Source organism: Oxyura jamaicensis, chromosome 1, assembly GCF_011077185.1.
Source record: "Oxyura jamaicensis isolate SHBP4307 breed ruddy duck chromosome 1, BPBGC_Ojam_1.0, whole genome shotgun sequence".
In the NCBI taxonomy this organism is placed as follows: domain Eukaryota; kingdom Metazoa; phylum Chordata; class Aves; order Anseriformes; family Anatidae; genus Oxyura; species Oxyura jamaicensis.
The window spans coordinates 125,076,243-125,088,858 of NC_048893.1; the positions used below are offsets into that span (position 1 = coordinate 125,076,243).

General features: G+C 36.7%; 1 protein-coding gene across 1 annotated transcript in view; it reads left to right on the plus strand.

Moving 5' to 3' along the window:
• CTPS2 (CTP synthase 2) overlaps window positions 1-12,231 on the plus strand; it is a 70,609-nt gene extending 58,378 nt beyond the window's left edge. The window contains exons 15-18 of the mRNA XM_035334154.1: window positions 829-973; window positions 1,212-1,217; window positions 9,171-9,275; window positions 10,809-12,231. Coding sequence (XP_035190045.1) covers window positions 829-973; window positions 1,212-1,217; window positions 9,171-9,234 — 215 coding nt within the window. The 3' untranslated portion in view covers window positions 9,235-9,275; window positions 10,809-12,231. The remainder of the gene's footprint in view (window positions 1-828; window positions 974-1,211; window positions 1,218-9,170; window positions 9,276-10,808) is intronic.
• Window positions 12,232-12,616: the final 385 nt, after the last annotated feature.

Here is a 12,616-nt window from a genome sequence, read left to right on the forward strand (position 1 = left end):
ACGGTGTTGAATGATGATGTTATTGTCATCCTTCATCACCCAGGATAAACTGCAGGAAAGAAGAGTACCATAAGAAATTGACATAATTTGGGTGCAAAAAATGTGGCCTGTGAATTAGGAAGAAGTTTCTAAGCAAAAGGGGGGACTATCAGAAGAACTTTCCAATGGGAGCAAAAAAAATCCCAGCGGACGTTATGGCAGAGTTTTGACCATTTGTGTGTAAGACTAAGTGATGTCACTGCATTCAATAACAGTGGACTAGATTTAATGGCCCAGCAGATCTCTTGCAGGCCCTGTTTATGAAGCTTGTTTTTCCCAATTTTCTGTGTATATTGCTTTCATATTCATCTCATAGTGTGTAAATAGTTGCTGTAAGGTAATGCCTGGTCTTTGAGGAACTGTTCTATTTTCCCTTCAGGTATGTGTAAGTGCATGTTCTGAATATGTATGCATGCTTAAATGTAAATGCTGGATACCAAAACACTATGAAAAATAACATGAAATAGGCAAAATTAGGGTTGCCTATGTAGCATTTTTTCCCTTTACATGTCTGTACAGATTTATTATTCAGCTTTTAGTTACATCATTGTGCACAGTAAAGTTGAATCACAGGATGAGTTTTCATTAATTTGCTTTACTAACCTTCTGCCACTGTTGTCAGTTGCTTTCTATGGAATAAAGCTGAGGTTACCACTGCCCCACCCTTAAATTCACACATGCTAATCTGGTTTCTAGACTCCTGTGTGAAATCTTCAATAAACTTTTGTTCTAACAGTTCTATTATTCCCTTTCTACGTCTTTTAATTTTCTTTGACATCTGTCTTGTAGATCACCCATATTTTGTGGGAGTTCAGTTCCACCCAGAGTTTTCCTCAAGACCTATGAAACCTTCACCTCCATACCTTGGACTGTTACTTGCAGCAACTGGAACACTCAATGCATACCTGCAACGTGGTTGTAAATTGTCTCCAAGGTAATTTTTCTTACTTACCTGCTTGTAGTTTCACAGTCACTTTGTTGGAGGGACCATCCTGTCCAACTTTTCAGAAATTCAGAAAAGGAAAAGGAGTTCTTCATATATTAATATATTTGTTCTGTGCATGCCTAGCATAAACCCTGATATAAAAGTATCTGTAAGCAGTGAGCATGTTCCTTGACTTCCTCATTTTCAGACTATTACAGCTACAGTCAAATTTGTACATTGTAACCAGAAGGAAGTAAAACAAACAAACAAAAACCTTTAATAAACCTAAGTTTCTGGCCTACTGTGTTAACTTCTATGAATGATAGTCTTAGAGGGAAAGAGATTTGCTAGAGGATCAAGAGGATCAAACAATGAAGTGTAATTCTTATCCAGCAGTATATTAATGGCTGTAATAACAAAACAGAAAACCCTGATTCTATTTTGCAGTAGCTAAATTAATACTGTCAAGTAGAAACTGGCCTGAAACAAAACAATTGTAATATCTTTAAACTTATGGAAAGGTTTGGATCTAGATTAAAACTATGCTTCAGCAATATTGGTTGTTTTATGTTTGTTTTCAGGCATCTCAGTTGCTTTGCTCATATTGTTTTTAGTGTGTTTGTTGAGTGTAGCAATACTTTTCAATCGGTGTTAGCTCATTTTTGTTTATTTGAATGATATTAATAAAAGTTACAATTTTGTTAATAAATTTCATGTTAATAAAGGAGTCAGGAAATCCTAGGGCACAATAACAAAAAGGAATAAAAAACTTTCAGAATCGTTAAACAGTAACATGGAACAGATTCAACCCTGGCTTGCTGGCTTTTCCTATAAACAAGGCATTGAGCTTAGTAGTTTTGCTTTCTTTGAGCATTGCTTTTTATTCTTAAATAGAGCTCCTTTTCTTATGAGAAAAATAGAAATTTTAGAAATTTTACTGAGGTTTCAGTAGGAATGTAAAATAGCCAAGCCAGACCAGAACAATCCATTTTGTTACTTCTCTCCTTATGGATATCACCTGTCTTTCATAAATGCAGTTTGTCTTCACTTATTCTGAACAATTCTACAATTGTGTACATACAGAGATATTTTTTTCTGTTACCTTAACCTATCACCTTTCCCTTAAGAGGAAATTATTATTAGTGATCATAACCTTACATACTTTTCAAAATCTGTGCCAGTGCATTACACAGGACAAAATTTTGTGGTGCTTGTTAATATGGTAGTCTTCAAGCACAATGATCTTCAGGCGTTTCCTCTTGTGAGTGCTCTCTGCCTCACAGCTGGTATTGTTTACCAGCTCCCAATATCCTTCTTTTCCCACTTCCTCCCATGAATATACCTATTCATCTCTCTGAGATAAAGAAGAGTTACTTGCTTTGAATAAGTGGCCCACATGTGTCCTACTAATTTCAATTGAAATCCCTTGACAATGTAGCAAATGTTTTCTAATCATAACCTGAGGTTTCAGCAGTTACCGAATGTGCTGCACTTAACTTCTATTGAATATATATTAATTCAAGTAAGTTTATACCCAACTTCTTCCTTCATGTTCATACAAAAAACTCCAGCCAACACTTTAATATTTACAAAGACGAGTTCAACCCCCCAAACTTTATATATATATATATAAGATATATATAATATATATATGCTAAGATCTAGGGGTTTTTTGTTTTGTTTTCTTATATATATATATAATAAAAATTATATATATAATATATATATCTTATATATAATATATATAACATATAATATAAATATATATTTATATAATAATATATTATATAAATATATATTATACTATATATAATATATAGTATATATATAAGTATAATATATATAATATATTATACTTATAAATATCTTATATATATATATATATAATAAAAATAAAAATTTTCTTATATATTTATAAGAAAACAAAAAAACCCTAGATCTTAGCATTTACTTTGTTACACAGGAAACAACCCCCTCTGTCCCCACCCAGAGGGAAATAACATTGGAAAAGCAAAAGATTCTGAGGCTAAAATAGGAACATTTGCATTACACCACAACTGCTCATATTAACCCATCCACCTGCTGAGTGGAAAGGATTTCCAATTTAAACCTTTAAACCCCAGAATGGTAATGATGTCATTGAACAATGAAGCTATGACATGCAGTAACAAGACTGCTTGAAACACATTTGAGAAGAGGATTTTCTGTACACCTCACCCTGTACTGCCTACATGAGTTGTAGTCATGCTGTTGACTGCAGGAAAGATGTAACCTGAAAAAGAATTTGTGGAGGCTAGCAAGTTGAGAAAAATATTACCTAAACTATATTAAAAAAAGATCAACCAACCAACCAAAAAATAAATAAAAGGAAAGTTAATGTTGCAGCCCTGAGACAAAGGGAAATGCATATTTCAGCATGAGATTCTTAACAGGAAATCATTACGTTAGAACATTTAACAGCCCCATAATTAGGACACAGTTTTAGAACATCTGACACATGGACAGAAGCCCTAGCTTCTAAGCTAAGCAAACAGTTGATATAAAGATGCATCACACTTCTTAAGAGGGTGTCCTAAATAAATTAAAGCAAATAAATCTTCACTTAGACTTCTTTTTGTGAGGCCTACTCTGGTAAATGGTCTGAAAATGCTTACATGCAGGCATGAGCCTCCCTATTTGAGAAAGAAATGCCTCATCTGGGATAAATTTAGTTCCTAGGAACTTCGGTGCTTAGAGGTAGTCAAGAACTATGGATGAAAGTATCTCAGTAGTGAGATACTACTTAGTTACCTGAAGTGATATAGTGGTAGTTGTGCATGTAAGTTGCCTTTGTGACTTCTAGCGCTTAAAGGCCTAAGTGCCTAATGATCATTCGCTTCAGTTCCTGGTGAATGCTTTTATATCACGACCTTTTCCAAATCTTTACATGAAAGTACTGAAGTCACCATTTCACATGGAGCAAAGGAAGATGTGTGGCTGTTTGCATGATTCATTTTAAAGGACAGAGAAGACCAGAACCACAAGAAACTCTAGAAAAGTATACAAAACCCTCAAATACAGAGCTCTTCTTTAAAATAAACAAAAAAGTTTTAATAGAAAACTAATGGAGGAAGAGGGGTAGTTCAGATATAATATTGTTTGTTTTTACAGTGTCTTACACAATTTCACTTGGAAAAATTAACGAGAGCTGTGTTATCTTTGGGCATTGTCCTATGGAATGCAAAACCACTAATGGAAAATAAAGGCATGCTGCTGTGGGCATTTTTTTCTTCTTTCCCTGAAGCCAACATCTTTATTAATGGCCCGCAAAATTAGGCTATAGCACATTAATGATCATTGCAAATAGTTTCAAATAAGGGAGAGCTGAAAGCACTATTCAGAACAAAGAAATAGTATAAGAAGATACAGAGAATTTAGAAACCTGAGCTGGAAATAATGAAGTGATATGTTTCTATGGAGGAGGAGGGCAACAGGGTAAAGGTAAATAATTTAAACACAAATGTCCAGTAAATGGGGAGGATATGTAGTAAGTGTGATATGTTCTTAGGTGAGAAAGTGTTGGCAAATAAGACTGCTGCCAATATAAATTTCTGCAAGTCATTTGTGGACACGTTAAGGGAAGGAACCAATGCAACAGCATCTAGTAAGAGTAATCTGTTAAGTTCTGGGCAGGTTTTTAATAAAAGATGACCCAGGAATCATATTCAGGGACAAGGAACAAAAGTGGTCAAAGGATAGAAAGTAATGCATAAAAGAAAGAAAAAAAAAAAAACAAAAAAAACACCAACAAACCAAAAACCTTAGAAGATAGATTTGTCCATGTGGTGCTCACTGCACTGACACGGTCCAACTGTCTCCCAGACCAGTTGTCTAGGAAGGTTTGGGCAAGCACATGTAAACAGAACTGGAAAAAGCCTGTGTGACTTTTTCTGGTGTGTCAGTGACAAAGGAGATATTGGCAAGGCTATCCCTCATGTCCCCTGTTAGGTACTTGGGTCCACTTACTCTGCAGGTGGGAAGAGGGAATGACTGTCATGGAATTGCAAAAGAAACTCTCAGATTTGCTCCAGAATTAGAATCTGGCATATAGCATTGAAAGGGTTGGACCTCTTTAGAACTGACAGTGGTAAATAATGTGTCATATTGATCATTTTAAAAGGGTAAACGATGTTATCAAAGAAGCACTGTTGAAGAATTACAAGTAGCTGTAACGGAATTCATTTTTTTCAAAGTGAAAAGTGAGCTAAAAAAAGATTTCGTGAGTGAGTTACACTTCACAGAAGTATAACTAAGAATGTGTCACTTAATACTTCAGAAACTAGAATGTGTGATATCCTTAGCAGCATAAGTTAGCAGGACAAATAGGATGAAAGGAACTGTCCTACTTGTACCAAATGATAATATATCTGACACAGTGTTATATTTCTGCTATTAGCAAAAACCAGGCACTTCAGAGGAAAGTGAAGGAAATCCTGTGGCTTGAAGACCATCAGAGAGCAGCAGGAGAGGGACTGTTCCACCAAAATAAAAAAAAAAAAGGAAAAAAAGAATCCAGAAGCTAGGGGTAGCAGCTGTACTGATAGGGGTTATGTTCTCACCAGTAGGAAACAGTGCCACAGTCCCCAGAGGAGGCAAGAGGAGTGGCTCCAGTGGCAGTCACTGCAACTGCTGTTGCAGTTCACTGCAAAGTGAAATACCAGCTAGGTACTGTATTTCCGTTAGCTATGGTTAGATTAGGTAAGGATCAAAGTGACCAAAACTCTTCATCTCTGTAACCTCACCAGACTGTCTTGAAGATTGACTAGATGTAGTGACACTGCATATTCCGTGTTTTGTTCTTTTTTTTTTTCCTTCTTCTTCTTCTTGGCCTTATCTTTATACTGCAGACCTCATGGGAAAAAAATAATATAAAAAAAGATGGACTAGAACTGCTGTGGTGGCCTCAGAGCTGTTCACTATCTCCTTTTTGTTGTAGGAATCTAGTGTTGCAAGAGTGGTTACAAACAAGATGAATATCTTGGCCAAGATGTTTACTAATTTTTACGTAAACTGAGAGAAAAGTTGCTGAAGGAAGCTATAAGCATATTTTTTCAGTTGACTCAGTGTGAAAAAGAATTTCATAAAGGAAAAGCCAGGCTTATATGATTTTTTCCCAACCACCACCACCACACATACACACTTTCATAGCCAGCACATTTAATTAAGATGTATACAGCATATGGAATAGCAGTAGATGTGAGCACAAAATATCCATTTCATTTTTGTGTTTAATATCTGTATAGCAACTCAGTGTAGTTTGGAAAGGAAGCACACATTTATTCCTGAGAGGTAATGTCTATTTTGTGGTTAATACCACCTGGAGTTTTTCTTCACATTATTTGTCAGTTGAATATAGTTCATACCACAGGAAATATTAGGAACTTCACATCACTGTTGGTTTGAGGCAATAGCACCCAGGCCCAAATATACCAAGATTCATGTGTGCCTGTTTGCAGCTTAGCTTTTGAAGGAGTTCAGGTCTTCTGGGAGCCTAATTTCATCTTGTTAATGTGATGCCACAGCTTCTGGGGATGCTTAGAGAGACAATTCAAACAAATGAAACTGTGAGACTGACAATTACCTGTGTATGAAGCCCAAGGCTTGACCATTACCTAGGTATTTCCCCTCCCTTTCTTGCCACTGTGGCCTGCCTGTTAGAAATAAAACTGACTTACATCCAGCAGAACCATTCTAACTTAGGAGAGACAGTGAGGTGCTACTGCAAAACAGTCAAGGAAGTAGTGACAAGAGCCTTTTTCTGGGGAGTGGATTCAAACCTTGTACTGACTGGGCAGTGTGGGAACAGGAACAAACTTGTCATCTGCCAAGTCAGTGGTTTAGCCTCTGGGCTAGTCGGTAGTTAAGCTACTAGCCAACTTCAGCTTCTACAAACTGAAAATGGATTGGAAAGTTGGGTTTGATAAGTCAAGGAAATGAATGAAGCATCCAGCAATGTGTGACAGCTCCTATGGGTGACTGACTCCAAAACCTACATCACTGAGGAGGGGAGGACTGATGATGAGAATGTTTGGTGGAGATAAATGCCTAACTCTTTTCAAGAGATGAAGATAAGCAGTTCTCCATTCACTTCATTTGTCCCTGAGTATTTTTACTTAGATGCCTGAGGGCTTCATAAGGGTATAGGAAGAATTGGGTTATATTTTTGTGCTGCCACTAGGCAGCAAAGTCAAAAAAAAAAAAAAAAAGCAGAGAACGCTCGGTTCTCTGAAGGTTTTGGGCTTAAATCAGAGTTATCATGATCCTGCATAGCTCTCTGCAATCAGTGATTTTGCTATGTGTTCTATGGACAATTTTTGCTATTTTGCTGTGATGTGAAAATGTAAAACTGTTTTAATAATACTGAATTTTTATTCCATGTTTCCACGGGTACTTTCAGAAGGAAGTAAGTACAGTGTCAGTGATGTTGTGTTTGTGTGTGTGCATCTGGCATGCTTGATCATACTGTTAACAACACTTTCCTCACTTGAACTGTGTAATTGTTCGGCAGCTGGAGAAATGATTGAATTGAGCATATCTAGTTAGCCTGATATGGCACACTCTTTACAAGATCCACATCAGCAGCATGCAAGAAAGGACAGAATACTGTAGGCAAAGTCTTAATAGTTAGAACAGTCGGAATATCTACCCTGTCTTGTAGCAACAGAAGTTGCTGCAGTGGTTTGCTGTAGTTGTGGGAGGCTCCCCGAACAGTCAGAGGTAGAAATTAAAGAGATGGCTGTTGGTTTTTCTCCTCCTGTCTCACTCTATTAAAATGGCTATGTTTTGGTCGTGTTTTTGCAAAGTGGAGGAGGTAAAATTCAGTCTAGAAAACTGCTTAGTAACGAGCATGAGTATGACTGAGTTCAGTTTGTTCACTATTCCACATTATAGTCTGGATCAAAGATCTCCAACTGTGGGATTACATAGTTCCCCTTGAAACACTACAGTCACTGCAGATCAACTGATAGTGCTGTGTCCAGGTGGGTCATGGGTTGGTTGTGTGCTTGATGGCCTAATGGGAGACCATGCCCAGAGGCAGGGAGTGTTACGGGACTGAGGTCCTGTTGGCTCGATGATTAAGAGTAAGATGTAGCAAGACAGGTATGCAATGGCTGGAGTAGAGGTGGTACCCAAGGCTGGCACTGGTGTACGTACACAAACGAGGTCTGACATCCCCACCTGTATTCTGTTAACCATACACTGCTCTCCAAAGTGTCACAGAACTGACCAGCATTATTACTGTTCACATACACTTGTCAGTTCCCTGGACTCCCTTTGCTGGCTTCTAATCTTGGGAAACTCAGATATCTGGAAGACAGACTGTAGAGGTGAAGCTTGGTGGGGAGGAGGTTGAGTCTGGAGGTTTTTTCTGAAGAGGTACAGTGTGTGCACTTACAATTAAGATAAAGCCGGAGGCCTGATAGACATCACGGGGTAGATACCGCAAGGCCCTGTCCAGCTGACTAAGAATTTGTGGTTTGTGGGTACTTCTTTCTTTCAGTCACTGTGGTGATTTCCGTCCTTCACTGTTTCCTTGTTCTAGCCACTTATAAAATGATCATTTGCATGGCAGCTTGTTCTGTGAAAACAGTCTATTTCTTTCAGGAAATAACAGAAGGGGGTAAAACCTCAGGAAGAAGTGTCAGGATATTGCTTGGTGGAATGAAAATGATTGATGTTCTTACTGGAAAAGCAAGAATCATAATTTAAGTATAAATATAAGCTTTCTGAGTAAATAAAGTTCTAACTTCTTCTTTGGTCATTTTCTTTACCATAATAAAGAAATTCCTTCTAGTCTTACGCTGAACACCTGTTATACTCTATGCTGTTGTTATGATTGCATGTGTATGGTGCCAGCAAACTATAGAATGAACATAGAGTATCCAAACAGAAAAAAAAAAAAAAAAAAAAAATCGAACATACTGTTTTTATGGTGGATTATTGGTTCTGATCAGTTCTTAGACTCCAGACTTTCTTGTAGAAGCCCATTTCTATAAAGGAATATATTGTAAAATACAAAAATTGAGCAGTAGGTTAAAATAGTTTTCTGGAAATGGGTTGCATTTGAGGAAAGTGTTTGTCATACTCATTATCTGGGTTGGGGGGCTTGAAGTAAAACATGTATTGCATATGTACATATTTTCTAACTGTGTATTGCTTTTAACAGTGACAGCTACAGTGACCTCAGTGATGACAGCTCTCCAGAGAAACCTAATTCAGAAACAAGCTGAAATGGTTGTATGAGAACACAGAAATGGACGATGCTATTGAGGTAAACTGAATTGTTTTGATACTGCTTTATGACATTTATTTGTTCCTGACTTAAAACAGGAGACAAAGTTATCTTGATTCTCCCCTTTGTTTCAAATCCTGTCTGAGAGCTTATGTTTTCTTCCTTGCCTGCAGCAGTTAATTATTCTCCTTTTCTGCTGCTTAACTCAGCAATTACATTATTAAAGTCTGCTAAGTGTTTTGGGTACAGCTTATATGTAGGATGCTGTACGAAATCAAGTTGTGTTAGTGTTAGAAGATACAATGAAAGCACCTTCAAATATCATGTTTTCTGTTACTTTGGTTTGCAAGTTTGGATCACTTTGAGTACACCATGTCAATACAACTTTTTACTTTGCCTTAATATTCATTTATATTTTTATTTTATGCATTTTTATATCAAATACATTCCAAGATAAATACTTGGATTCAGTCTGCATAGTGATTGATACACAAACAAGTTTTACAAAATTGTGGCTTTGTTTGCCACAGTGATGTTTCTTATAGGGCTGGTTGTTTTTTTTTGCCTGTAAAAATGGTAGCCTAATATTGTTGGTAGATGAGATTCTTTTTCAGTCTGGAGATCATATTTCCTGTGAGCCACCTGACCTCTGCAGAATCTGTGTCTGAATCTCAGTCTTACTTTTCTCAACACACATTCATCAGAGTTTTATCTGGCAAGGAACTCTTATCCGTATGAACATTCATGTTTTTTAGTATTTCTGAGCACTTCTGTAAGCAGGATACAACTTTTCCCTGCTCTGATTTTATTCCAGTCACATTGTGTAGTTACTAAGCAGCTGTGCTTAATCACTAAGCTAGTGATTGAGACTGCATATGAATGATGCATTTCTACCTGATGATTAAAATACTGGTGTGAGATGCTAGAAATTGGAGTTTTGTCCTTAGCCATAACATGGGTTTCTTCTGTGACATTTATTTTTCCCTCTCATGCATCACATATTAAAGATGATACTATATCCCCAAATCACGAGAAAGGAGAATAGAATGTTGAATGATTGCATGATCTGGTGCATGCAGGTACAGTACTGATGCATGTCCTAGAATGACCGAAAAAAATAAGTAGACATAATGTTTCTTTTCACTCTTGCCCATATCCTTCCTACCTCCAAACATTGCTATGGTTCTGTTTCTTCAGACTGTCATATAGTGCAGGACATGCCCGTTAGCTCTGATCTTGCTTTTCTCAATAGGACTTTTGAATGACAATTGTCATAGCAGTTGTGACTTTTTCAGTGCTTGGATGAATGTTCTTGGACGAATGCTTTCAAGTGCAGTAGCCAGTAGTCACAGACATGGCACTGGTGGATATCAACTGTATTCAACAAAATTACTCTAGAAGGAATTCCAGATCTAAACAAATGATAGAATACCTGTAGTTTTTACCATATAGCTACTTTGGAGTTGAGAGAAACTGGCATAAGCATGAGGTAAACTGAGTTACAGAAGAAATGTTTTTAATAATTATTTTTTCCTTTTATTCTTCCTTCCCCTCCCTCTTTTTATGTTACAGAAAGTTGGAAATTGGGCAATATTGAATAGAAGACAGTAGAAGAGTAAGCTGCTTGTGCTCCTTATTATGAGAATACTGTATCTCCTCACATACTATTTTCATTTATTCTTTTTACGGAATACAGTTCTACTGTCCTTGAGCAAAATGTTTGTATAAACGCTGTTTCTCTTTAAAAATGACGTAAATGGTTGTGCACCTTGGCTGTTAATAATTTTTGATTATTGATCTTGTCCTGTATTTCAGAATGTTCTCAGGTGAATATGCATTATTTCACCAGTTCACAGTTATTCTTGCTTTGAAGGAAGGTTTGATTGTTTTCATTTCACCTTAGAACAGTAAGATGAAATACATTTGTCTTTGTCAATGAGGAGGGAATGCATGAAAAATTTAAGGGGCAATTGTCTTGTCCATGAGCAGTAGAGAATGGTTTTCGGGTTTGTTTCCCTGTTAAGCTTGTTGTATGTATGTGTATATATTTTTTTCTTTCTTTTTTTTTTTTTTTCTGTTCAATATGTACAAATGAGAAATCGTTTTTGTATTTCAGTTGTTTGTGATTATAATAATTGATGTTGGATATGCATGTCTTCTCTCTTGGCTTTCATATGTGATTACATTTGACAAAAAGTCAAGTTTGTTTGCTCTGTTTCCCCTGAAAGTCTGATAATATTGAACCTAGCAAGTTACAGAAGTGATATTAGAAGGCGTTCTTGTATTCATATTTTGTAAGAGTGAAAGTAAATGCACTCATATTTTAAAATGCAAGCTGTATGCTTGCACGAAAGTTGTAGAAGAACCAATCATAAACGTGGAGCATAATCTGGGATCCAGTTGTATAATACTCATTTAATTTCAACAATTGAATATAACACTCAATTAAAGTTCACCCTTGTTTTCCCTCAGCCAGCGACCACACCATGGTGATGGGACTTGCAGTAGGACAAAACAGAGTATTTAAATTTAGAAATCACAAGTTACTTCATTGTGTGACAAGTGCAGGCTGCTCTTGCAAAGCCAGGACAATAGCCTGAATCACTGAGACAGAAAGGGAAGGTGAGAGGTGCTGTGCTGTAAGGCTGGATCCCGTTAGCACAGTGGCATCACCAGAGCTGTCAGAGGAGATGGACCTGAGCTATGTAATTGATAGGCTCCAAATGCTTGAGGCACCCCTTCCTATAAAGAAATCATTTTAATTGTTAGTTTTATGTTTCACTATGATTTGGGGGAAAGTGTTTTTTTTTTTTTTAGTTGATCAAAAGGAAAATATCTGTACAAAACCAAAAAGCACCATGTCCCTTTTACAGTTTTGTAAAACAGTAAGTTTGAGAGCTTTGTATTGCTTTATGAAATCTCAGGTTACTCAAACAATATATCTCTTCACTAAAGAAGCTTTAATGGTTATGAAATAAAAAGTGTTCCTATGGAAGTGGTTGTTTTAAAGTGTTTTGCAAATATGTGCCTTACAAATAGCAGGTATTGTCAGAATTGGTATCACCGTATGTCTTTCCCACTGAGAGAGACTGGCTACTGGTTTGTGAAAAGCAAAATGTTTCTTAACTCTATCTGTAATGTTCAAATGTATTTTCAAATATATTTAATGGTGTTATTCAGAAGTGTTCAGATGCTGTCTTAAAGAATCTTGGTGCCAGTTGTGAGCTGTGGTGTCAGAGAGGGAATTTTTCAGTCTGTCATTTCCAGTTGTATTGTCCGTGATATGGCCAAATCTTTCTGATGCGTATGTTCCTGGTTCATCAAGATGAAACAGTAGGAGTTAAATGTCCTAGGAAACTGCTAAAGTTGGTTTTGTGTTG